Raw genomic sequence first — 26,209 nt, 5'->3', positions numbered from 1 at the left:
CTTTTACGCTCGCTTCGAGGCAAGCAACACTGAAGCATGCACGAGAGCACCAGCTGTTGTGGATGACTGTGTGATAACGCTCTCAGTAGCCGATGTGAACAAAACCTTTAAACATGTCAACATTCACAAAGCCGCTGGGCCAGACTGATTACCAGGACGTGTACTCAAAGCATGCGCGGACCAACTGTCAAGTGTCTTTACTGACATTTTCAACCTCTCCCTGACAGAGTCTGTAAAACCGACATGTTTCAAGCAGACCACCATAGTCTCTGTACCCAAGGAAGCGAAGGTAACCTGCCTAAATGATTACCCCATGGCACTCACGTCGGTAGCCATGAAGTGCTTTGAAAGGCTGGTCATGGCTCACATCAACAGCATCTTCCCGGACACCCTAGACCCACTCCAATTCGCATACCGCTCCAAAAGATCCACAGATGATGCAATCTCAATCGCACTCCACACTGCCCTTTCCCACCTGGACAAAAAGAACACCTATGTGAGAATGCTGTTCATTGACTAGAGCTCAGCGTTCAACACCACAGTGCCCACGAAGCTCATCACTAAGCTAAGGATCCTGGACTTCCTGACGGGCCGTCCCCAGGTGGTAAGAGTAGGCAACAACACGTCTGCCACACTGATCCTTAACACTGGGGCCCCTCAGGGGTGTGTACTTAGTCCCCTCCTGTATTCCCTGTTCACCCACGACTGTGTGGCTAAACACGACTCCAACACCATCATTAACTTTGCTGATGACAACAGATGTAGGCCTGATCACCGACAACGATGAGACAGCCTATAGGGAGGAGGTCAAAAAATTGGCAGTGTGGTGCCAGGACAACAACAACCTCTCCCTCAATGTGTGCAAGACAAAGGCGCTGATCGTGGACTACAGGAAAAGGCGGGCCGAACAGGCCCCCATTAACATCGACAGGGCTGTAGTGTAGCGGGTCGAGAGTTTCAAGTTCCTTGGTGTCCACATCACCAACGAACTATCACGGTCCAAACATACCAAGACAGTCGTGATGAGGGCACAACCAAACCTTTTCCCCCTCAGGAGACTGAAAAGATTTGGCATGGGTCCCCAGATCCTCAAAAGGTTCTACAGCTGCACCATCGAGAGCATCCTGACCGATTGCATCACCGCCTGGTATGGCAACTGCTCGGCATCTGACCGTAAGGTGCTACAGAGGGTAGTGCGAACGGCCCAGTACATCACTGGGGCCAAGCTTCCTGCCATCCAGGACCTATATAATAGGCGGTGTCAGAGGAAAGCCCATAAAATTGTCAGAGACTCCAGTCACCCAAGTTATAGACTGTTTACTCTGCTACCGCACGGCAAGTGGTACCGGAGCTCCAAGTCTAGGACCAAAAGGCTCCTCAACAGCTTCTACCCCCAAGCCACAAGACTGCTGAACAATTAATAAAATCACCACCGGACTATTTACATTAACCTCCCTCCCTTTTGTACACTGCTGCTACTCGCTGTTTATTATCTATGCCTAGTCACTTCACCCCCACCTACATGTACAAATTACCTCAACTAACTTCTACCCCCACACTCGGTACCGGTGCCTCGTTATTTTTATTCTTATTGTGTTATTTTTTATTTGAGTCTACTTGGTAAATATTTTCTTAACTCTTCTTGAACTGCACTGTTGGTTAAGGGCTTGTAAGTAAGCATTTCACGGTAAAGTCTACAGTTGTTGTACTCGGCGCATGTGAGAAATACAGTTTGATTTGATTTGATACAGATGCACAAATACACGCACGCACACGCGCACGCGCACACACACGCACTTTGAAATACTTTTGAAAGACGTCACTGCATAGCATGTGACTAAAGCACTATGTGAAATCTCTCCAGTCTCCATACAGGCAGAGAACTGCCTCCATAATGAAGTAGAGCTAGAGACCAGGGAAAGAGAGAGAGAGAGAACAGCAAAGAGCCCTCAAAAGCAGAGACACCATACAGAAACATCAGACCGCCTCACAGCCAGGCTTACACATGCACACACACACACTTCAAGGACCTTACTGCCAGGCTTCCTGCAGGTTCTCTGGAGAGGTGAGGGCCAACCTCTCCCTCCAAGCTCTGACAGCTGAGCCGAACCTGACAGAGGAGAGAAAGACAAGTAGAACACAGTGGAGTTATTATTCTACACACTGTATAGTACTACAGAGAGGAACACAATGACAACCTTGAAACAACGTCTTATATGGTAGAAGAAAGAAACTCCGTCAAACTTGTACAACTGATCTGAGAGGACAGGATATGTCTTCTTCAGACTGATAGTGGGGAAGAAACAGAGGAGAGAGAGTGATGACAACTTGAAACTGAGGAATGAAGAATGTTAAAGGTGAAGAAGTTCTAGAGATATGGGCGCCACATGCCAACTTGAATCAAAGCGATGTGGAGGACTGATATTAAAAACTATAACACGTAGTAGAGGGGTGAAGACCGGAAAGATATCAACCTACAAGCATATTAACATATTATACATTCATCTCAAATGTATGAAAGGAAAGAAAGAGTGAAAATATACAGTACATGGACTCACACACATTCATACTGACTCTACACACACACACACACACACACACACACACACACACACACAATCATACAGACTCTACACACACACACACACACAATCATACAGACTCTACACACACACACACAATCATACAGACTCTATACACACACACAATCATACAGACTCTACACACACACACACACACACACACACACACACACACACACACACACACACAATCATACAGACTCTACACACACACACACAATCATACAGACTCTACACACACACACACATACAGACTCTACACACACACAATCATACAGACTCTACACACACAATCATACAGACTCTACACACACGACTCTACACACACGACTCTACAGACTCTACACACACACACACACACACACACACACACACACACACACACACACACACACACACACACACACACACAGACTCTACACACACACACACAATCATACTGACTCTACACACACACAATCATACAGACTCTACACACACACAATCATACTGACTCTACACACACACACACACACACACACACACACACACACACACACACACACACACACACACACACACACACACACACAACAATCATACTGACTCTACACACACACACACACACACACACACACACACACACACACCACACACACACACACACACCACACACACACACACACACACACACACACACACACACACAGACTCTACACACACACACATTAATACTGGCTCTACACACACACACACATTAATACTGGCTCTACACACACACACACCCACATTCATACTGACTCTGCACACACAGACACACACACACACACACACACACACATTCATACTCACACACACACACACACACACACACACACACACACACACACACACACACACACACACACACACACACACACACACACACACACACACACACACACAATCATACTGACTCTACACACACACAATCATACAGACTCTACACACACACAATCATACAGACTCTACACACACACAATCATACTGACTCTACACACACACAATCATACTGACTCTACACACACACACACACACACACACACACACACACACACACACACACACACACAATCATACAGACTCTACACACACACACACACACACAATCATACAGACTCTACACACACACACACACACACAATCATACAGACTCTACACACACACACACACACATACAGACTCTACACACACACAATCATACAGACTCTACACACACAATCATACAGACTCTACACACACGACTCTACACACACGACTCTACAGACTCTACAGACTCTACACACACACACACACACACACACACACACACACACACACACACACACAGACTCTACACACACACACACAATCATACTGACTCTACACACACACAATCATACAGACTCTACACACACACAATCATACAGACTCTACACACACACAATCATACTGACTCTACACACACACAATCATACTGACTCTACACACACACAATCATACTGACTCTACACACACACACACACACACACACACACACACACACACACACACACACACACACACACACACACACACACACACACACACACACACACACACACACACACCACACACACACACACACACACACACACACACACACACACACACACAGACTCTACACACACACACATTAATACTGGCTCTACACACACACACACACATTAATACTGGCTCTACACACACACACACCCACATTCATACTGACTCTGCACACACAGACACACACACACACACATTCATACATTCACACACACACACACACACACACACACACACACACACACACACACACACACACACACACACACACACACACACACACACACACACACACACACACACACACAATCATACTGACTCTACACACACACACACATTAATACTGGCTCTACACACACACACACATTAATACTGGCTCTACACACACACACACACACATTCATACTGACTCTGCACACATAGACACCCACACACACACACCCACACACACACACACACACACACACACACACACACACACACACACACACACACACACACACACACACACACACACACACACACACACACACACACACACACACACACATACTGACTCCACACACACACACTAACATACAATCCTCATATACGATGCTGCTACTCTGTTTATCATGTGTCCTGATGCCTAGTCACCCTACCCCTATACATATCTACCTACATATCTACCTGTACCACTCCTGTATCCCTATACATATCTACCTACATATCTACCTGTACCACTCCAGTATCCCTGCACATACTACCTACATATCTACCTGTACCACTCCTGTATCCCTATACATATCTACCTACATATCTACCTGTACCACTCCTGTATCCCTATACATATCTACCTACATATCTACCTGTACCACTCCTGTATCCCTATACATATCTACCTACATATCTACCTGTACCACTCCAGTATCCCTGCACATACTACCTACATATCTACCTGTACCACTCCTGTATCCCTATACATATCTACCAACATATCTACCTGTACCACTCCTGTATCCCTATACATATCTACCTACATATCTACCTGTACCACTCCAGTATCCCTGCACATACTACCTACATATCTACCTGTACCACTCCTGTATCCCTATACATATCTACCTACATATCTACCTGTACCACTCCTGTATCCCTATGCATATCTACCTACATATCTACCTGTACCACTCCTGTATCCCTATACATATCTACCTACATATCTACCTGTACCACTCCTGTATCCCTGCACATATCTACCTACATATCTACCTGTACCACTCCTGTATCCCTATACATATCTACCTACATATCTACCTGTACCACTCCTGTATCCCTGATCACATATCTACCTACATATCTACCTGTACCACTCCTGTATCCCTATACATATCTACCTACATATCTACCTGTACCACTCCTGTATCCCTGCACATATCTACCTACATATCTACCTGTACCACTCCAGTATCCCTGCACATATCTACCTACATATCTACCTGTACCACTCCAGTATCCCTGCACATACTACCTACATATCTACCTGTACCACTCCTGTATCCCTATACATATCTACCTACATATCTACCTGTACCACTCCTGTATCCCTATACATATCTACCTACATATCTACCTGTACCACTCCTGTATCCCTATACATATCTACCTACATATCTACCTGTACCACTCCAGTATCCCTGCACATATCTACCTACATATCTACCTGTACCACTCCAGTATCCCTGCACATACTACCTACATATCTACCTGTACCACTCCTGTATCCCTATACATATCTACCTACATATCTACCTGTACCACTCCTGTATCCCTATACATATCTACCTACATATCTACCTGTACCACTCCAGTATCCCTGCACATATCTACCTACATATCTACCTGTACCACTCCTGTATCCCTATACATATCTACCTACATATCTACCTGTACCACCCTGTATCCCTATGCATTCTACCTACATATCTACCTGTACCACTCCTGTATCCCTATACATATCTACCTACATATCTACCTGTACCACTCCTGTATCCCTGACATACTACCTACATATCTACCTGTACCACTCCTGTATCCCTATACATATCTACCTACATATCTACCTGTACCACTCCAGTATCCCTGCACATACTACCTACATATCTACCTGTACCACTCCTGTATCCCTATACATATCTACCTACATATCTACCTGTACCACTCCTGTATCCCTATACATATCTACCTACATATCTACCTGTACCACTCCAGTATCCCTGCACATATCTACCTACATATCTACCTGTACCACTCCAGTATCCCTGCACATACTACCTACATATCTACCTGTACCACTCCTGTATCCCTATACATATCTACCTACATATCTACCTGTACCACTCCAGTATCCCTGCACATATCTACCTACCTATCTACCTGTACCACTCCTGTATCCCTATACATATCTACCTACATATCTACCTGTACCACTCCTGTATCCCTATACATATCTACCTGTACCACTCCTGTATCCCTATACATATCTACCTACATATCTACCTGTACCACTCCTGTATCCCTGCACATTGTAAATATGGTATTAGTGGTACATTGGTCTAGTCACCTTACCCCTATACATATCTACCTACATATCTACCTGTACCACTCCTGTATCCCTATACATATCTACCTACATATCTACCTGTACCACTCCTGTATCCCTGCACATTGTAAATATGGTATTAGTGGTACATTGGTCTAGTCACCTTACCCCTATACATATCTACCTACATATCTACCTGTACCACTCCAGTATCCCTGCACATACTACCTACATATCTACCTGTACCACTCCAGTATCCCTGCACATACTACCTACATATCTACCTGTACCACTCCTGTATCCCTGCACATACTACCTACATATCTACCTGTACCACTCCTGTATCCCTGCACATTGTAAATATGGTATTAGTGGTACATTGGTCTAGTCACCTTACCCCTATACATATCTACCTACATATCTACCTGTACCACTCCTGTATCCCTGCACATTGTAAATATGGTATTGGAACTGACCCTAAACTGACCCTGTATATACAGTAGCTTACTTACTTGTTCATGTTCTTCTTATTTCTATTTTCTTGTGTGTTTTTGTTCTACTTTATTTTATAGTACTACTGATAATGATTACTGCGTTGTTGGAAAAGAGCTTGCAAGAAAGGTGTTTCACTGTACTTGTCCACGTGACTATAAAAAGTGAAACTTGAGTGCTGGTGATGCCACAAACAACCAACCATACAACTCCATTGTAACCTTGTCAACTGACAGTGAAGGGACAACAACGAGAGAGTAGATTAGGGATCACAACATGCAACAATGTACTCTGCAATGTACTGCACATACTACAGAAACATCATCCAGATACAGTATATGCACTTCAATTCCAGTAACAACTCTATATTTCAATACCGCATCCAATCTGCATTAGAAATAGATTGAACTCCGACAATTACCTATGACCCCAGGCTTTCTCTATCTCAATGAGAATGAGCAGGGATAATTTGGATTCTTATTAGAGTGAGTCATTCCACTCTATTAAACATCCCATCATGCAAATGTCTGTTGAAAACGTATGTGGTGAGGTGAGGTCACGGTCTGCGAGGCAGGTAGACGTGCTAACGCACAGAGAGGCTTTGACAACCAAATCAATTACATCTATTCTCATGCAGAACGTAAGCAAATCACACATGAATAAACTGGAGATTGGGGGAGTGGAGGTGAGAGAGTGTTGGAGTGTACAGGCTTGTCATGTCAAAGAGTTGTCTTATCAACGATTAGAACATGCAGCGTTGTGATTGGATTCATGTGAGCTCAATGTGCTATCAAATGGTGATTGTATATGTGTGTGTGTTTCTGCATGCCTCTGTGTGTGTGTGTGTGTGTGTGTGTGTGTGTGTGTGTGTGTGTGTGTGTGTGTGTGTGTGTGTGTGTGTGTGTGTGTGTGTGTGTGTGGTGTGTGTGTGTGTGTGTGACCTACGCGATGATGTTGAAGCTGTGTTTGTTGGCCAGCTGCTCCTCCAGTAGCACCCTGAGGGAATGCTGGATGTGGAGAGAGAAGCCAGGGATCATCATAGACATGTCTACCACAATCACCACCCTACAGACAGACAGAGAGACAGAGAGAGACAGAGATCATCATAGACATGTCTACCACAATCACCACCCTACAGACAGACAGAGAGACAGAGAGAGAGAGAGAGACAAGAGAGAGAGAACCTCCTGCCCAATGTATGACCATATTAGAGACACATATTTCCCTCTAATTACACAGACCCACAAAGAATTTTAAAACAAACCCGATTTTGATAAACTCCCATATCTACTGGGTGAAATATCAGTGTGTCATCACAGCAGCAAGATTTGTGACCTGTTGCCACAAAAAAAGGTCAACCAGTGAAGAACAAACGCCATTGTAAATACAACCCATATCTATGCTTATTTATTTTCCCTTTTGTACTTTAACCATTTGTATATCGTTACAACACTGTATATATACATAATATGACATTTGTAATGTCTTTATTCTTTGGAACTTCTGTGAGTGTGATGTTTACTGTTCATTTTTATTGTTTATTTCACTTTTGTATATTATCTACCTCACTTGCTTTGGCAATGTTAACATATGTTTCCCATGCCAATAATGCCCTTTGAATTGAATTGAGAGAGAGAGCGAGAGAGAAAGAGGGACAGAGAGATTGGTGGACCTTTGAAACTGCTTTATTTGAGCCAGTTTGCTACAGCAGGAAAATAATCCTGAAGCAATAGTAAATGTGAATTATTATGTAGATTATAATTAACTGACATTTTGTGTAGGGGTTGATACATGTTTTGTTAGGGCAAATCCAGTCTGTCATTTTAAAGTGGACTTTAGAAGCATTTTTAAACTTCAAATACACTACAAGTTTGCATTTCCAGCTGTACAGGAACATTTCTCAGCAACAAATGAAGATCCTACATCTGTATACTGTGACAGAAAATAACTGCCCCTGACACAGGCTAGAGAGATAATGGACATCATTATAGCTGTGTATGAGAGGAGAGAAGCCCAGCGTCCTACAGTACCTCTGTTCACACACTGTCCCCCAGATCTGCCTGCTCCCACTGCTCAGCCACCGCACCCTCCTCTCCAACACAGCCACCGCAGACATCAGCTGCTTCTGTAAGGGACAAAGGGAGGGATGAGAGATAGGGATGTAAGAGAGAAAGACAGGATGGACAGGGGTTATGGGTGAGATAGATACAGACGAAAGGTGAGAGAAAATCATCACTATAACCACACTTACACTAGTGAGAAGATAACTGTTTTTATTGGTCAGGAAGAGAAGAAAGGTTTAGACTAAGACTAATAATCAAATCAAAAGACAGACAAGACATCATGTGCTTCTGACATCACATCCTGACTGGTGAACCCACCTGGTAGTGGTAGATTAAGGGCAAGTCCACATGAACGTTCTTCACCGTTCCATCATGCCACTCAAACTGCACCATGGCCTTCTGGGTAGGATCCAACATGGAAGGAGGAAGTCCAGGACAAATACATTCATAAACATAATTGTTTGTGACCAAAGGTTTTATATTTCACAGCTAGAAAGGTACAAGAGACTAGAGACATATCTAGCCTGGTGGAAACTGTCTGATCTGACATGCTGTTTCACTTGAAACGAAACGTGAGCGCAGTGATCAGTCTGTTTGACCAGGCTAAGACATATCAGCCACCTCCCATCCTCCCACTTGAGATAAAAGAAAGGAAAAAGGACAGAACAGTCGTAAATACAAAGCTTACTAACCAAGAGAGACCGACGCAATTACTCTAAATTATTTTCCTCCAAGTCCTCCCCTGCCCAGACAGAATGAAACATCACTAAACTAGGAAGAGTAATTGATAAAGTAGCATTGATTAACTGATATTAGTTCATTATGCCCAGTCTAATAAGCATTGGGTTCCACTCCTCTGCACCACCTAAAGAGGTTTGGTCAAGGACCACATTAAGATTGACTGGAACATCAAAAGACAGGGAGATAAGAGAGAAAAGGAAAGAGAAAGAAAGAAAGGGATAGAGGGATTGACAGAGTGGTACATCCTGTACTGTGACCTGGCCATAAAAAGAAGAGCCAGAAGAAAATGAGAGAAAGCAGTGTGTGTGCAGAAGATAAAAATAGCCAGTCAGTGATACCTCATGAACCATCGACTGTCGGGCCATTACAAGAAAATGAGAAAAGAAAACAGTCTAGAAGGAGAAATAAGAAAGAAGAGACAGACAGTAGTACCTCATGGACTGTTGAGCTGACAGTCTTGTTCAGGATAGGAACAAACCCCTCCAGTAGAGAATAGGCATTGGGAGACAGAACCTGGTACAGCCCCAGTCTCTTAGCTACAGGTAGAGAGAGGATTAGATAATACATCCAACATCAGAGTTTAGGACAGAGGCTTCATTCAGTTTCAATCTGAATCTATTATTGTCATGGCCAATGGCTTTTGGAATCAATACTTGGTTGCCACAGTTACTTTTAGAGTAGGATGAAGTTGACTTTAACACGGATCTATGGTCAGTTTTGCATTGTTCCTTTTTAATGGTTAAGGTTAGGATAAAAGTGGGTAAGCTGATTCTAGATCTGTGCCTATGTGTAACTTCTACCTAGAGCACTTACCTTTCAGTCCATGGTTCCTCAGCCAATCAGCCGAGGAGCTGGGCTGGACACCTGGGGGCTTGATGCTCAGGGGGGCATTGTGATTGGGTGGTCTGGGGAGCGAGGGAGAGAGTGAAAAGCTGTCCAACTCTGTGGAAATCTGGGGGAGTACAGTAAGAGGAAAGATTCACTAAAAGGTTTATGTTAGATGTTCAAAAAAGATGCTGTACACAGACACCAGCACTGACACACACACACAGAGTCCATTCACCTGTTGTCCCACCACAGTGACAGACATGTCCCTCAGCCGTCCCTGACGCAGGGCCTCAGTGTGTCCCAGCAGCTCTCTGGCTGCTTTGATCTCTGTCCACAGCAGCTCCACATCTGTACTGCTGTCCACTACACCCTGATACACACACAGACACACACCACACACACACAAACAGCAGGGAAAGTTATTTTTTGAGCACAACACACTAAAACACAAACCCAAATAGCACAGTCAGGACAGACAGGTTACCAGGGAAGCTGAGAAGATGTGGTGGCGTCCCCGTGTAACTTCAGCTAGTCTCTTTACAGTTGCCTGTTTGAGGCAGAGACACAGTGAATCATTGACCAAACTTTTCACAGGTTAGAAAGTTGAGTAAATCTGTCCCTCTATTAATAAAAACACATGATTGTTGGTGACCTGAAGGTCCAGCAGTTTGACTCACAATGGTCAGATGGCTAACGCTACAGTAGGACACCACATGGATCAACAACGCCCTTCCCAAAATGCTTTGTCCTACGTAATCAAAGAGGGCATCTGAGGTCTGGTCAGGGCTAGAGAGAGGAAAGGAGAGAAGTTAGAGGAGGAGGTACTATCATCAAACACAGGGGACTTGTTACTTGTCATGTGTAAGAATAACTTTCTGATCCGTCTCTTTATAATGACATCGTCATAACCCCACTCTCTGATTGGTCTCTTCAAAATGACATCATCATAACCCTCCTCTCTGATTGGTACCTTCACAATGACATCATAACCCTGCTCTCTGATTGGTCATCATAACCCTGCCCTCTGATTTGTCCCTTAAAAATGACATGATAATAATAATGACATTGTCATACACCTGCTCTCTGATTGGTCATCCTAGCCCTGCTCTCTAATTAGTTCATTCATAATACATAATACCCAATGTGTAGATGGTGTACAATCCAATGTAGTTATTGCTGTACTTTCATTATCAGTTCCACTACATCACTGTCCTGTTGAAGTTGATTCACCTGGAGCCCAGGACGATGACCAGGGAGTCAAGCTGAGTGCAGCCCAGGCCAAGGCCTCTCTTCAGGGCCTGGAGGAGGTTACATCCCCCCCTGGCTCCCAGCTCATCCACCCAGCCACAAGCCTCCTGCAGTCTGGAGATAGAACAGGCCACAGAGACACAATCTACTGTAGAAGGCAGGCTAAACAGATCCACTGACAACGAGTCAGCCTATAGAAACTAGCACTTTAGGTCTAGTTCAAGTTCATGTTCAATTACACCCACACAGCAGTCAATACAAACTGAAATCCATGAGCACACAAATGGTATAGCTCTATCTAAAACATATTGATAAATGGATAAAAGGATGAAAAGACATACATTTGAAGTCAGAAGTTTACATACACTTAGGTTGGAGTCATTAAAACTCATTTTTCAACCACTCCACAAATTTCTTGTTAACAAAGTAAATTTTTGGCAAGTCGGTTAGGACATATACTTTGTGCATGACACAAGTCATTTTTCCAACAATTGTTTACAGACAGATTATTTCACTTATAATTCACTGTATCACAATTCCAGTGGGTCAGAAGTTTACCTACACTAAGTTGACTGTGCCTTTAAACAGCTTGGAAAATTACAGAAAATGATGCCATGGCTTTAGAAGCTTCTGACAGGCTAATTGACATCATTTGAGTCAATTGGAGGTGTACCTGTGGATGTATTTCAAGGCCTACCTTCAAACTCAGTGCCTCTTTGCTTGACATCATTGGAAAATCAAAAGAAATCAACCAAGACTTCAGAAACAAAATTGTAGACCTCCACAAGTCTGGTTCATCCTTGGGAGCAATTTCCAAACGCATGAAGGTACCACGTTCATCTGTACAAACAATAGGACGCAAGTATAAATAACATGGGACCACGCAGCCGTCATACCGCTCAGGAAGGAGATGCGTTCTGTCTCATAGAAATAAACGTACTTTGTGTGTGAAAAGTGCAAATCAATCCCAGAACAACAGCAAAGGACCTTGTGAAGTTGCTGGAGGAAACAGGTACAAAAGTATCTATATCCACAGTAAAACGAGTCCTTTATCGACATAACCTGCAAGGCCGCTCAGCAAGGAAGAAGCCACTGCTCCAAAACCTCCATAAAAAAGCCAGACTATGGTTTGCAACTGCACATGGGGACAAAGATCGTACTTTTTTGAGAAATGTCCTCTGGTGTGATGAAACAAAAATAGAACTGTTTGGCCATAATGACCATCTTTTTATGTTTGGAGGAAAAAGGGGAAGGCTTGCAAGCTGAAGAACACCATCCCAAACGTGAAGCATGGGGGTGGCAGCATCATGTTGTGGGGGTGCTTTGCTGCAGGAGAGACTGGTGCACTTCACAAAATAGATGGCATCATGAGGCTGGAAAATTATGTGGATATATTGAAGCAACATCTCAAGACATCAGTCAGGAAGTTTAAGCTTGGTCACAAATGGGTCTTCCAAATGAACAATGACCCCAAGCATACTTCCAAAGTTGTGGCAAAATGGCTTAAGGACAACAAAGTCAAGGTATTGGAGTGGCCATCGCAAAGCCCTGACCTCAATCCTATAGAAAATTTGTGGGCAGAACTGAAAAAGTGTGTGCGAGCAAGGAGGCCTGCAACCTGACTCAGTTACACCACACCAGCTAGCAATGCTACCAAATACTAATTTAATGTATGTACATTTCTGACCCACTGGGAATGTGATGAAAGAAATAAAAGCTGAAATAAATCACTCTCTCTACTATTATTTTGACATTTCACATTCTTAAAATAAAGTGGTGATCCTAACTGACCTAAGACAGGGAATATTTACTAGGATTAAATGTCAGGAATTGTGAAAAACTGAGTTTAAATGTATTCTGCTAAGGTGTATGTAAACTTCCGACTTCAACTGTATCTACTTACAACAATAAGAACAAAAACAAACTAGCATTAAGTGTGTATACGGACGTTTCACACAGAACATACTAACCCAACACTGTAGCTCTATTACCTCCTACAGTACTAGATCAACTGTATGTTGTGCTATTTCATTGAGGAAACATGAGTGTATTACTCTACCTGAAAATATGGGCGTCCCCCAAACTATACACAGTTTATGTTTTCACAAACCAGTGTAGGAATGGACTGGTTTTTTAAAGCACAGATACACTTAACTGTAGGAATGAGTGATGATCTATGAGGGTATTAAAAGATGGAACGCTTAACATTTATTTACACTAATAGATACTAAAGTGTTCATTATGAAAACACATTCTGTTTGTATTCTTTGGCATTAGTGTTGAATACAGCCAGTCAGTCACCACAGAACAGTGCACAGTAGCTCTCACTGTCCCTCACTCTTCCTTGTGTGTGTGTGTGTGTGTGTGTGTGTGTGTGTGTTGTGTGTGTGTGTGTGTGTGTGTGTGTGTGTGTGTGTGTGTGTGTGTGTGTGTGTGTGTGTGTGTGTGTATGTATGTGTGTCTTCCTCTACTAACACAGGCACAAACTGTTCTCGCATGTACACACGCATTCCCAAATGACTCATCTAAAATAACACAAGAGGCATAAGAAGCATATTAAAATAGACATTATAACCTAATGAAAATAAACGCAGGAGCGAGCTGAAATAAACAGTGGGCGCTGTGCTGGGTTAGGTCCGTGAGACTGCAGGGACACACACATACAAAGGCCGTGAGACAGTCCAGCAGGCCTCTCCCCTCCAGCTCCATGCTGTTACATCAACATCCAGAGTCCTCTGGTATTATCATGGAACTTGAGCTAAAGTGACTGGGAAGCTTTTTAAGGATACTATAGCAACATCTGAAAAAGAATAGTATTTTATCCCACCAAAACACTATAATATCCTCTCAATGGTGAACAACTGGAATTCTAGAGTGGACTATTTTGTGGTTAAAAATAATATGCCTGTCATCCCTCTGGGTCAAAGGTGGATTCTGTAGTTTCCTTTCTGGTTAAAGAAAACTACTTGGCAGGCTGACGGGGTACCTAAATGCATAGCCACGGGAAGTAGTTTGGGGGAGGGGCTGGAAAAAAGTTTTGCCCATGCTGCTGTCACGTCCTGACCCCTGTAAGAGGTCATTTGCCATAGTAGAGTGGTCAGGGCGTGACAGGTGGTTGTGTTGGGTGGTTTTGGGTTTTCTGTTTGTAGGTGGGGTTTTTCTAGTATTCTATTTCTATGTTTTGTTTTCCAGGTTTGGCCGGGTATGGTTTCCAATCAGAGGCAGGTGTCTTTCGTTGTCTCTGATTGGAAGCCATACTTAGGCAGCCTGTTTTCCTTTGGGGTTTGTGGGTAGTTGTTTTCCGTTTTGTCGATGTACCTGACGGAACTGTTGGCTGTCGGGTTTGTTAATTTGTTTAAGTGTCATCCTAAATAAAGGAAATGTGAGCACTTTACACGCTGCGCCTTGGTCCCCTTTCGACGATGTGTGACAGCTGTGACAGCTGCAGACTGATATATCGGTCCGCTAATACAGGACTTTTAAAGGCCCAGGGCAGTACTTTTCAGATTTTTCTAAATTATAATTTTTAGAAGATATATTCTTTCAACAACAACAAAAAATAATCCCGATTTTTCAGGGGGTTCTGCAGCACCCTCAGCACCCTACTTCGCGCAGCTACGCCAAAATGGTGTGTGTATGTGTGTGTTTGAGCATGGATTATTTCAGCATTTAGTCTGATGGCCACAGGGGGCAAAAAGGTTATGGGATACACCTTTAAAGCACAATGTTATGACCTCGATGACCTCTCTTAGCACTTCTCACCTGAAGGTGTTGACGTCTCTGGGGCCGTCCCAAAGGCTGCTGGTCTCAGTACCACAGGACATCAGGTACAGCTGACGCTTACAGCTGAGCTGCTCTTCTATCAGAGACTGACACACCCACACACACACAAACATACACACATAAACACACACACATTCAATGCTTTCTGAGAGACAAAGCCCATAGTAAATGAAGTAAATGATGAGGTGAAACTAGAGGTTTAAATGTCTATCTAGCTCACCAGTAAATGAGAGGTGAAACCAGGGGTTTAAATATCTATTTATCTTACCAGTAAACGATGAGGTGAAACCAATGATATATACAAACTCTGGATTGCTGATGCAATATATTGGCCATTGAGAGGCTTTGAAGCCACTGGTCGGCCATATTAGCACTCCTTTGTAGGAGCAGTCCTCCATAGGAATGAATGGAATTCTACAGTATTTCAATGAAATGTTTCAAGGACAAAATTACTTGTATTTAAGAATGTTTTTGTTGTAGTGAGGACACTAATATTAGTATTCTCTAAAGAAATACTTTAAGGTCATTTTTTTAATATAATTTTTCATTTGTATGTTTAGCTCACATAATATAATTTCAAAGTATGCATTAAAGTGTCTGTAATAGAATAAACATGTCAAAAACGAATCTAGACATGAATAAATGCATTTTTATAGCTTCCAAAATCTTTTTTACACGGGAGGAGGAGTACCAAGATGGCTGCATGGTAGCTTTATTACACCGCCCCCTGTCAGTCATCCAGGGTTTATAAACATCACTGGGCGAAACCAGGGGTCTAAATGTATATTTATCTCACCAGTAAATGATGAGGTGAAACCAGTGGTTTAAACGTCTATCTATCTTACCAGGAGGTTCCTCTGTAGATCTGGCAGTCTGAACTTGGTGCAGTTAACATCTGAGGTGTCAACTATGACCCCTACTCTGGACCCCTTCACCAGCCCAAACACCTGCCACACACACAGGGGAATGGCACAGCTATACTGTCACTCTGGACACTTTAGGTTGTATAGCAATAGTTATATACTGTATATGATGATGATGAAGATCTACTATACCATACCTTCCTACTTCCTTGGTTCAGCCATCTTATTCTGCCATGGTACAGCTCAATGGCCCTGTAGAGTCCAAACAACACGTTCATTATCACAAACAGTGGCAGTCACGGTTGCAGCTGTGTGTGTGTGGGTGACAGCACTTGTTTTGTGTGTGCGTGTGCTTGCATGCCTGCGTGGGTGGGTGCATGCCAGTGTGTGTATGTGTGCCTGTGTGTGCGTGGCACCACATGCCAGTGTGTGTGTGTGTGTGTGTGTGTGTGTGTGTAAGAGAGGAGTACTCACTGGTACAGCTGGAAGTCAAAGTGAATGAGTGCTGCAGCAGTGATCTCCAGCTGTCTGCTGAGGCCTCCATCCTCCCCAGCACTGCCACCAACACAGAGAGGTCAGAGCAGAGGACAAGGGCAACTGCTATCAGCTCATAGTTCATACGTGGCCGTTCAGGCAGCCTTGCTCAGGCAATAACTGCCCAGATGGGATAATTTGGATGGAGGTGCATAGGGCATTTGTAATATGGAACGAGCTAGACGTGCTAGGGACCTGGGCACGTATTAACAAAGCGTCTCAGTGTAAAAGATCTGGTATCAGGTCCCTGCTCTTTTTCATTATGATTTAAGTCAAAACTGATCCTAGATCAGCAGTTCTACCCTGATACTCTTTGTGAATATGGGCCCAGATTTGTAAAGCTGGCCTCTGTCACACACACTTACCTGATCTTGGTGGTCCCGTGTGAGAGGAGTGTTGAGAGGGAGAGGCCGGAGCTGTAGAGACTGTGGGTCAGGAGCCAATCAGAGGAGCTCTTCCACTCCGCAGCCTGACCCTGTGACCTCTGGGTTACAGAGAGGAGCACAGACAGTAAGGTAGAGGACAGATACACTCTGAGGCTCACAACTACAGATAGGAGCCCAGAAAGTAAGGTAGAGTACAGATATACTCTGAGGCTCAGAGTGTATCTGGTTGGCCTATAGCACAGACAGCCTTACAGACAGACAGGGGCAATAAGGACTAAAACACAGACAGCATTACAGACAGACAGGGACAATATGGACTAAAACACAGACAGCATTACAGACAGACAGGGACAATACGGACTAAAACACAGACAGCATTACAGACAGACAGGGGCAATAAGGACTAAAACACAGACAGCATTACAGACAGACAGGGACAATATGGACTAAAACACAGACAGCATTACAGACAGACAGGGGCAATACGGACTAAAACACAGACAGCATTACAGACAGACAGGGACAATACGGACTAAAACACAGACAGCATTACAGACAGACAGGGGCAATACGGACTAAAACACAGACAGCATTACAGACAGACAGGGGCAATACGGACTAAAACACAGACAGCATTACAGACAGACAGGGGCAATACGGACTAAAACACAGACAGCATTACAGACAGACAGGGACAATATGGACTAAAACACAGACAGCATTACAGACAGACAGGGGCAATACGGACTAAAACACAGACAGCATTACAGACAGACAGGGGCAATACGGACTAAAACACAGACAGCGTTACAGACAGACAGGGGCAATACGGACTAAAACACAGACAGCGTCGACACAGGCAGTAATAACGTGGAGAAAGAACTAGAAAGACACAAACAAGATTTACCCCATTACCCTGTGGATTCAGCATCTGAATGACTATACATTAGACACAAACTACAAATCAGTTCAATTAAATGCTTTCAAGGGAAGACTAAACACTATTTATCCAGGTTAGTCTCATGGAGATAAAATGTATTTTTCAAGAGAGAACTTGACCAGCTCACCAGTAAGTCCTGTGTTTGGTTGACATTGGTGACCAGTAGGCCATCGTCTCTGTGAGGGGCAGACAGAGACACATCTTCCCAGGGAGGGCAGTCATCTCTGAGGGAAGTACTGGCCGCTTCCATCACACCTGTTCACCAATGAACACCCAATAAAACCCAATAAAAACACACTATAAAACACACTGGATCTCCAACCTTCATTCAGAATGGCAATATTGTGCATCATGCAACCCTTGGTAACAGTGTGCAACCCGCTGCAACACCTTTGGAGTGTGCAACATCCTCATAGGCCGGTGGCTTATTAACATGGATAAATTGGCCATCACCTCTGATCTAATGACAGACAACACAATATGACACTCTTGACTTCTTCTAAAAGAGTTCCTCAAAGGCATCTGTAAGACCTGCCAAAGTACAGTAACTAACATCCTCTTTGCACACCCAGGCTGCATCACTTCCGGCCGTGATTGGGAGTCCCATAGGGCAGCGCACAATTTGCCCAACGTTGTCCGTTTTTAGCCCATCATTGTAAATAATAATTTGTTCTTAACTGACTTGCCTAGTTAAATTGAGGTAAAGAAAACACCCTTATGAAAGGACAGAAGGCAGCAGCTCCCTGTAGTGTGGCCGTAGCAGAACAGATGGAGACATCCAGTGTAGTTAGAAGAGTTTGTAGTGAGACACAGTTCAGACAGAAGCAGTAACCCTGTGAGCTCTGTGGCCACTGGGGAATAACAAAACAGCAGCACAGCACTGTCACAGACTGACTGGGGCTTCAGTGTAATCAATACCCATTGATTCTGTTCATGAAGGATCTTAGCCATGCAGCCATCTGTCAGACACCTGTCCACCAGAGGAGGTGGCAGGAGCTATAAAAGGGCTCATTGTAATGACTGGAATGGAACTAATGGACTGGAAGAAAAAATATGGTTTCCATGTGTTCGATACTGTTCCATGAATTCAATTCCTGCTATTACAATGAGCCCATCCTCCTATAGCTCAGCCAACCAGCCTCCTCTGCGGTGCACAGACTTCCCAGGAGAGGATAAGAAGGGAGGGAAGGTAGTGCCTTCAGACTTCCCAGGAGAGGATAAGAAGGGAGGGAAGGTAGTGCCTTCAGACTTTCCAGGAGAGGATAAGAAGGGAGGGAAGGTAATGCCTTCAGACTTTCCAGGAGAGGATAAGAAGGGAGGGAAGGTAGTGCCTTCAGACTTCCCAGGAGAGGATAAGAAGGGAGGGAAGGTAGTGCCTTCAGACTTCCCAGGAGAGGATAAGAAGGGAGGGAAGGTAGTGCCTTCAGACTTCCCAGGGGAGGATAAGAAGGGAGGGAAGGTAGTGCCTTCAGACTTCCCAGGAGAGGATAAGAAGGGAGGGAAGGTAGTGCCTTCAGACTTCCCAGGGGAGGATAAGAAGGGAGGGAAGGTAGTGCCTTCAGACTTCCCAGGGGAGGATAAGAAGGGAGGGAAGGTAGTGCCTTCAGACTTCCCAGGAGAGGATAAGAAGGGAGGGAAGGTAGTGCCTTCAGACTTCCCAGGAGAGGATAAGAAGGGAGGGAAGGTAGTGCCTTCAGACTTCCCAGGAGAGGATAAGAAGGGAGGGAAGGTAGTGCCTTCAGACTTCCCAGGAGAGGATAAGAAGGGAGGGAAGGTAGTGCCTTCAGACTTCCCAGGGGAGGATAAGAAGGGAGGGAAGGTAGTGCCTTCAGACTTCCCAGGAGAGGATAAGAAGGGAGGGAAGGTAGTGCCTTCAGACTTCCCAGGGGAGGATAAGAAGGGAGGGAAGGTAGTGCCTTCAGACTTCCCAGGGGAGGATAAGAAGGGAGGGAAGGTAGTGCCTTCAGACTTCCCAGGGGAGGATAAGAAGGGAGGGAAGGTAGTGCCTTCAGACTTCCCAGGAGAGGATAAGAAGGTAGTGCCTTCAGATTTCTATCACCTGAAGCATGCGCACAACATACAAATACATGCACTAATACATGCATACCTGCCAATAGTGCTAAGCGATTAACCATTTTTTTAAAAGTTTTTTAAACAACTAATTGACTGACATAGGTTAAATTATTTGAATTCCATTTTGTTCTTTTTTTTCTGTGAGCTCAATGAGTTTTTCCAGAGATAAATCAATTCCAGTCTGAACCGTGCGATGTAGTAGGGAGTAGTAGTTTCCAACAGGCCAATATTCTAAATAGTTTAACCCATAAAATGTGAATAATTAACTACAATGCCTTATTTACTTTGAAGAAGTACTAAATAGTGGTTTTGTCAGACAGCATAGGCAGCAGCTCTATAGAGATGAGATGATGACTTGGAATGAAATTATAAAGTAATTAAATAAAACAAATGTAATATACAAAACAACTGAAATATTTGATTAAAGTTGAATAAATGATGGTTAATAATTGATAAGCAGTAATAGCCAGTCACTACCATCATGGAACTTTCATTAACTGTTTAATTCTGTGTTGTTACAGCATTCAACCCACATAATGCACAATGCATTTAATGTTGAAAAAAATTATCTAAACCAAAATCAAAACAGTGATTATTTTTTAATAATCGAACCGAAACAGAACTGACCTCAAAAAACACAAATCATAAAACACTAATCCCTGAGCAGTACTTGCCGATTTGTGCATGTGTTTACATGGTTATGCGCATGCTTCAGGTGATATAAATCTCAAGGAACTACCAGCGCTTTGAAAAATGTATATATACTGAACAAAAATATAAACGCAACATGTAAAGTGTTGGTCCCATGTTTCATGAGCTGAAATAAAAGATCACAAAAATTGTCCAAATGCACAAAAAGCTTATTTCTCTAAAATGTTGTGCATAAATTTGTTTACATCCCTGTTAGTGAGCAATTCTTCTTTGCCAAGATAATCCATCCACCTGACAGGTGTGGCCTATCAAGAAGCTGATTAAACAGCATGATCGTTACACAGGTGCACTTTGTGCTGGGGAAAATAAAAGGCAACTCTAACATGTGCAGTTTTGTCACACAACACAATGCCACAGATGTCTCAAGTTTTGAGGTCGCGTGCAATTGGCATGCTGACTGCAGGAATGTCCAACAGAGCTGTTGCCAGAGGATTTAATGTTCATTTCTCTACCATAAGCCAACTAGAGAATTTGGCAGTACGTCCAACCGGCCTCACAATCGCAGACCACGTGTAACCATGCCAGCCCAGGAACTCTACATCCGGCTTATTCACCTGCGGGCGGGATCGTCTGAGACCGGCTACCTGGACAGCTGATGAAACTGAGGAGTATTTCTGTCTGTAATAAAGCCCTTTTGTGGGGGAAAACAAATTATGATTGGCTGGGCCTGGCTCCCCAGTGGGAGCACCCTGCCCAGTCATGTGAAATCCATAGATTAGGGCTTAATGACTTTATTTCAATTGACTGATTTCCTTATATGAACTGTAACTCAGTAAATTCACTGAAATTGTTGCATATACAGTGCATTCCGAAAGTATTCAGACCCCTTGACTTTTTCCACATTTTGTTACGTTACAGCCTTATTCTAAAATGTATTAAATAAACATATTTCTTCATCAATCTACACACAATACCCCAGAATGACAAAGTGAAAACAGTTTTTTAGAAATGTTTGCAAATGTATTAAAAATAAAAAACAGAAATACCTTCTTTACATGGGGCGGCAGGTAGCTTTGTGGTTACCGAAAGGTTCCTGGATCGAGTCCCTGAGCTGACAAGGTTAAAATCTGTTGTTCTGCCCCTGAACAAGGCAGTTAACACACTGTTCCTAGGCCGTCATTGTAAATAAGAATTTGTTCTTAACTGACTTGCCTAGTTAAATAAAAATAAGTATTCAGACACTTTGCTATGAGACTTGAAATTGAACTCAGGTGCATCCTGTTTCCATTGATCATCCTTGAGATGTTTCTAGAACTTGATTGGAGTCCACCTGTGGTAAAGTCAATTGATTGGACATTATTTGGAAAGGCACAACCTGTCTATATAAGGACCCACAATTGACAGTGCATGTCAGAGCAAAAACCAAGCCATGAGGTCGAAGGAATTGTCTAGAGCTCTGAGACAGGATTGTGTCGAGGCACAGATCTGGGAAGGGTACCAAAACATGTCTGCAGCATTGAAGGTCCCCAAGAACACAGTGGCCTCCATCATTCTTAAATGGAAGAAGTTTGGAACCACCAAGACTCTTCCTAGAGCTGGTTGCCTGGCCAAACTGAGCAATCGGGGGAGAAGGTCCTTGGTCAGGGAGGTGACCAAGAACCTGATGGTCACTCTGAAAGAGCTCCAGAGTTCCTCTGTGGAGATGGGAGAACCTTCCAGAAGGACAACCATCACTGCAGCACTTCACCAATCAGGCATTTATGGTAGAGTGGCCCGACAGAAGCCACTCCTCAGTAAACAGCCTGCTTGGAGTTTGCCAAAAAATACATCGTTTTTGATTTGTAATTATTGGGTATTGTGTGTAGATTGATGAGGGGGAAAAAATATACATTTTAGAATAAGCCTGTAAGTAACAAAATGTGGAAAAAGTTAAGTCTGAATACTTCCAGAGTGCACTGTATTTTTGTGGGTGGGTATATTGTCTCACATTCCTACCGCCAAAAACGACCAACTGCCAAAGACAACCGGTAAAGTACTGTACGTTAAAATGTAACGTTATTAAACATTCGTGGCTTGTGGATGTGAGGAAACTTTGGTTTAAATTCTCATTTATGCCCAACGTCGGGTTTCAAGGCAAATCATTATAATCCCAGGATGGCCCTTTTTTAACCACATTGGTTTAAGGCATCATATTCTTAGACTACTCCTTATTTCAAGAAAAATACTATAGGGTTTTGAAAACATGCGATTAAATTACATCATATCTGAATTAGATAGGATGCAGCAGAGTTTCAGAATCTTGTCATTTGTAAATTGATACAATTTCACCGGCGGGTTCTACCTTTGCGTGCAGGCTCGACCGGTGGACAATCAGAGCGTCTTCTTTCTCAAGACATTCTGAAGGCGCAAAACATGGATGTGTCCGACAGGTGCCTCGCGACAGTTTATGCAATCATCGCTTTTTTCTCAAAGCTTCTTAAATCGTATATAAAGTTGTATAGATATATTGAGGGTGCTTCGCTGAGAGTTTTCGTGTGGAAAGTAGAGGCTGAGACAGTCGTAACCTACCCTCCTCAATGTTTCTCATCTCCAAGGTGACCGACAATTGCGTGAGTGCGCATTTTTGAAAGAGAGCACATAAAGACTTAGAGGCAGGTAAAGGCATGGAACATAAAATACCTGTAACTGTATTGACAGGAAAATGTTATATAGATTTAACATCTGAATCAAAAACGTTAATATTTGACCTGTAGGGTAGGCCTAGGCAGGCCAAATAACACTGTTCTCAGTCTGGTCTCATAGACTAGACGTAAAATAGTAAATGTCAATCCGGGACACCAACATTAGTATGATATGTTACGTTTAGTAGTGTTGATAAGACAAATGGTTACTTAAGGCAAAAACAAAAGCAGGATGGTTAGTCGGGTGGGTGTATAACGCAAATGTCTAGCAACCCAAAGATTGCAAGTTTGAATCTCATCAGGAGAACTTTAGGATTTTAGGTATTCACCAACTTTTCAACTACTTACTACTTTTTGCTTCTTTTTAACTACTTAGCATGTTAGCTAACCCTTCCTCTAACCTTAACCTTTTTAGCTAAACCTAACCTTAACCCTTTAACCTAACTCCTAAACTTAACCCTAACATTAGCCAGCTAGCTTGTTGATGTTAATGTGTTGATGTTCTCTGTATCCATAGCCAGAATGATTTTTCAGTGCATGGTGATTGAACAGGTTTCCTGTTATATTCATCAGAGGTGTAGGGAGGGTGAAGTCTGTGAATCCAAAAATTGTAATTATACAGATGTTTAACAAAACATGCACACAACAGTATTCATACCTTGGTTTTTGTGTTAAATGTGAATGAAAAAATTATGATGATTTTCATACACGTACCTTGTAGAGGCCTATGGGATATTCATTGAAGAGGTAAGGGAAGATGATGATACATGTGATCTGCATAACATACCAATAGACATGCCTTTGTATGCCTCCTCGTCTGTATACCTGCAGACACAGACACAAAAGTGAGCAGTTCAGTCATCTGCACCCAATACAGCTAGCCTTCAACATATTCTTACAGCCTACACATTCTTACCTCTTTGTTGATTGATATCCATTGAATTGTGTCCATTTTCTGTTTTAGAAAGATTTGTACAAATATGAAAAGATAGATGGTATCATTACAAAACAATATCCATTTAGATCATATAAGGGACAAACCTTATCTTAAATTGAGGAGATCTTTACATTTCTCAGTTAAGTGCCTGCACCTGCTGTCCATTCAACTTCAAATCCAAATGTTTCTAGTTGGGAAGTTAGGTTCCTGCAGGAACCCCCAAGAACTAAGGAGGTTCCTCTATGAACCCCACCTCCTATGGGGTTTTTGGAAGAACCTTTTGGGGGCAATTTTCAGTGCCAAGAACACTAAGGTTCTTCAAATAACTTTGAGGATCTTAGAAGAATCCTTGTTAAACCTCTAATTTTTAGAGTGTAAGCTACAGCTTCCTGCCAAATTCACTACAGTGACCTCTGTCCTCACTGCTGCATGGAGAAGGAGAGACTGCTGCAGCCTGGCTGGTATTATCTGCTCAGGTGAACTAAATCAAGTTGGAAGGCCATCAAATGAGCAGATGGGCACCACGTTTCAGTCTAAGTGCACTTGGCAGCACTGACACAGTAATCTATCACAGTCAACAAACGTGAAAGCCACAACGCATAAAAAGCATGCATTTAGCAAGAAAAAACATTGTTGCATTCAATTACATCCTTTGAAAATGAAATGTTTCCATATACAATATTATTTCCTGTGAGATTGTGTTCCTACACTTCCCACCCACATAACATATGCCCCTATAAATCAGCACCTGTCAGTGTGTAGGCTACAACACCTACAGAGATGGTATCAACACCTGTCAGTGTGTAGACTACAACACCTACAGAGATGATATCAGCACATGTCAGTGTGTAGACTACAACACCTACAGAGATGATATCAGCACATGTCAGTGTGTAGACTACAACACCTACAGAGATGATATCAGCACATGTCAGTGTGTAGACTACAACACCTACAGAGATGATATCAGCACCTGTCAGTGTGTAGACTACAACACCTACAGAGATGATATCAGCACATGTCAGTGTGTAGGCTACAACACCTACAGAGTAGTATGGAGCAATTAACCAACATTTAGGTTACTAATATATGCCATTTAGCAGACACTTTTATCCAAAGCAACTTAGTCATGCATACATACATTTCACACAAGGCAGGCCACAGCAGGAATCAAACCCACAACCCTTGGTGTTGTAAGCACCATGCTCTACCAACTGAGCCACACAGGACCACAGGATATTGGGA

The 26,209-nt window shown here is 43.1% G+C and overlaps 1 protein-coding gene across 1 annotated transcript in view; it reads right to left on the bottom strand.

Moving 5' to 3' along the window:
• The window catches only part of vwa3a (von Willebrand factor A domain containing 3A), a 34,477-nt gene extending 10,325 nt beyond the window's left edge, over window positions 1-24,152 (bottom strand). The window contains exons 1-17 of the mRNA XM_082976403.1: window positions 23,688-24,152; window positions 18,750-18,877; window positions 17,662-17,780; window positions 17,237-17,317; window positions 16,960-17,014; window positions 16,745-16,846; window positions 15,879-15,985; window positions 12,099-12,230; window positions 11,546-11,654; window positions 11,353-11,415; window positions 11,104-11,238; window positions 10,854-10,992; window positions 10,473-10,576; window positions 9,618-9,698; window positions 9,267-9,361; window positions 8,182-8,301; window positions 2,036-2,110 (exon numbers count right to left, since the gene is read on the bottom strand). Of these exons, the coding sequence (XP_082832529.1) occupies window positions 2,036-2,110; window positions 8,182-8,301; window positions 9,267-9,361; window positions 9,618-9,698; window positions 10,473-10,576; window positions 10,854-10,992; window positions 11,104-11,238; window positions 11,353-11,415; window positions 11,546-11,654; window positions 12,099-12,230; window positions 15,879-15,985; window positions 16,745-16,846; window positions 16,960-17,014; window positions 17,237-17,317; window positions 17,662-17,780; window positions 18,750-18,872 (1,640 nt within the window). The 5' untranslated portion in view covers window positions 18,873-18,877; window positions 23,688-24,152. The remainder of the gene's footprint in view (window positions 1-2,035; window positions 2,111-8,181; window positions 8,302-9,266; window positions 9,362-9,617; window positions 9,699-10,472; window positions 10,577-10,853; window positions 10,993-11,103; window positions 11,239-11,352; window positions 11,416-11,545; window positions 11,655-12,098; window positions 12,231-15,878; window positions 15,986-16,744; window positions 16,847-16,959; window positions 17,015-17,236; window positions 17,318-17,661; window positions 17,781-18,749; window positions 18,878-23,687) is intronic.
• Window positions 24,153-26,209: the final 2,057 nt, after the last annotated feature.

Source organism: Salmo salar, chromosome 06 (genome assembly GCF_965601325.2).
Source record: "Salmo salar chromosome 06, fSalSal1, whole genome shotgun sequence".
In the NCBI taxonomy this organism is placed as follows: Eukaryota; Metazoa; Chordata; class Actinopteri; order Salmoniformes; family Salmonidae; genus Salmo; species Salmo salar.
The sequence above is the reverse complement of the archived record's forward strand: the minus strand, read 5'-3'. Positions and strand labels throughout refer to the sequence as shown.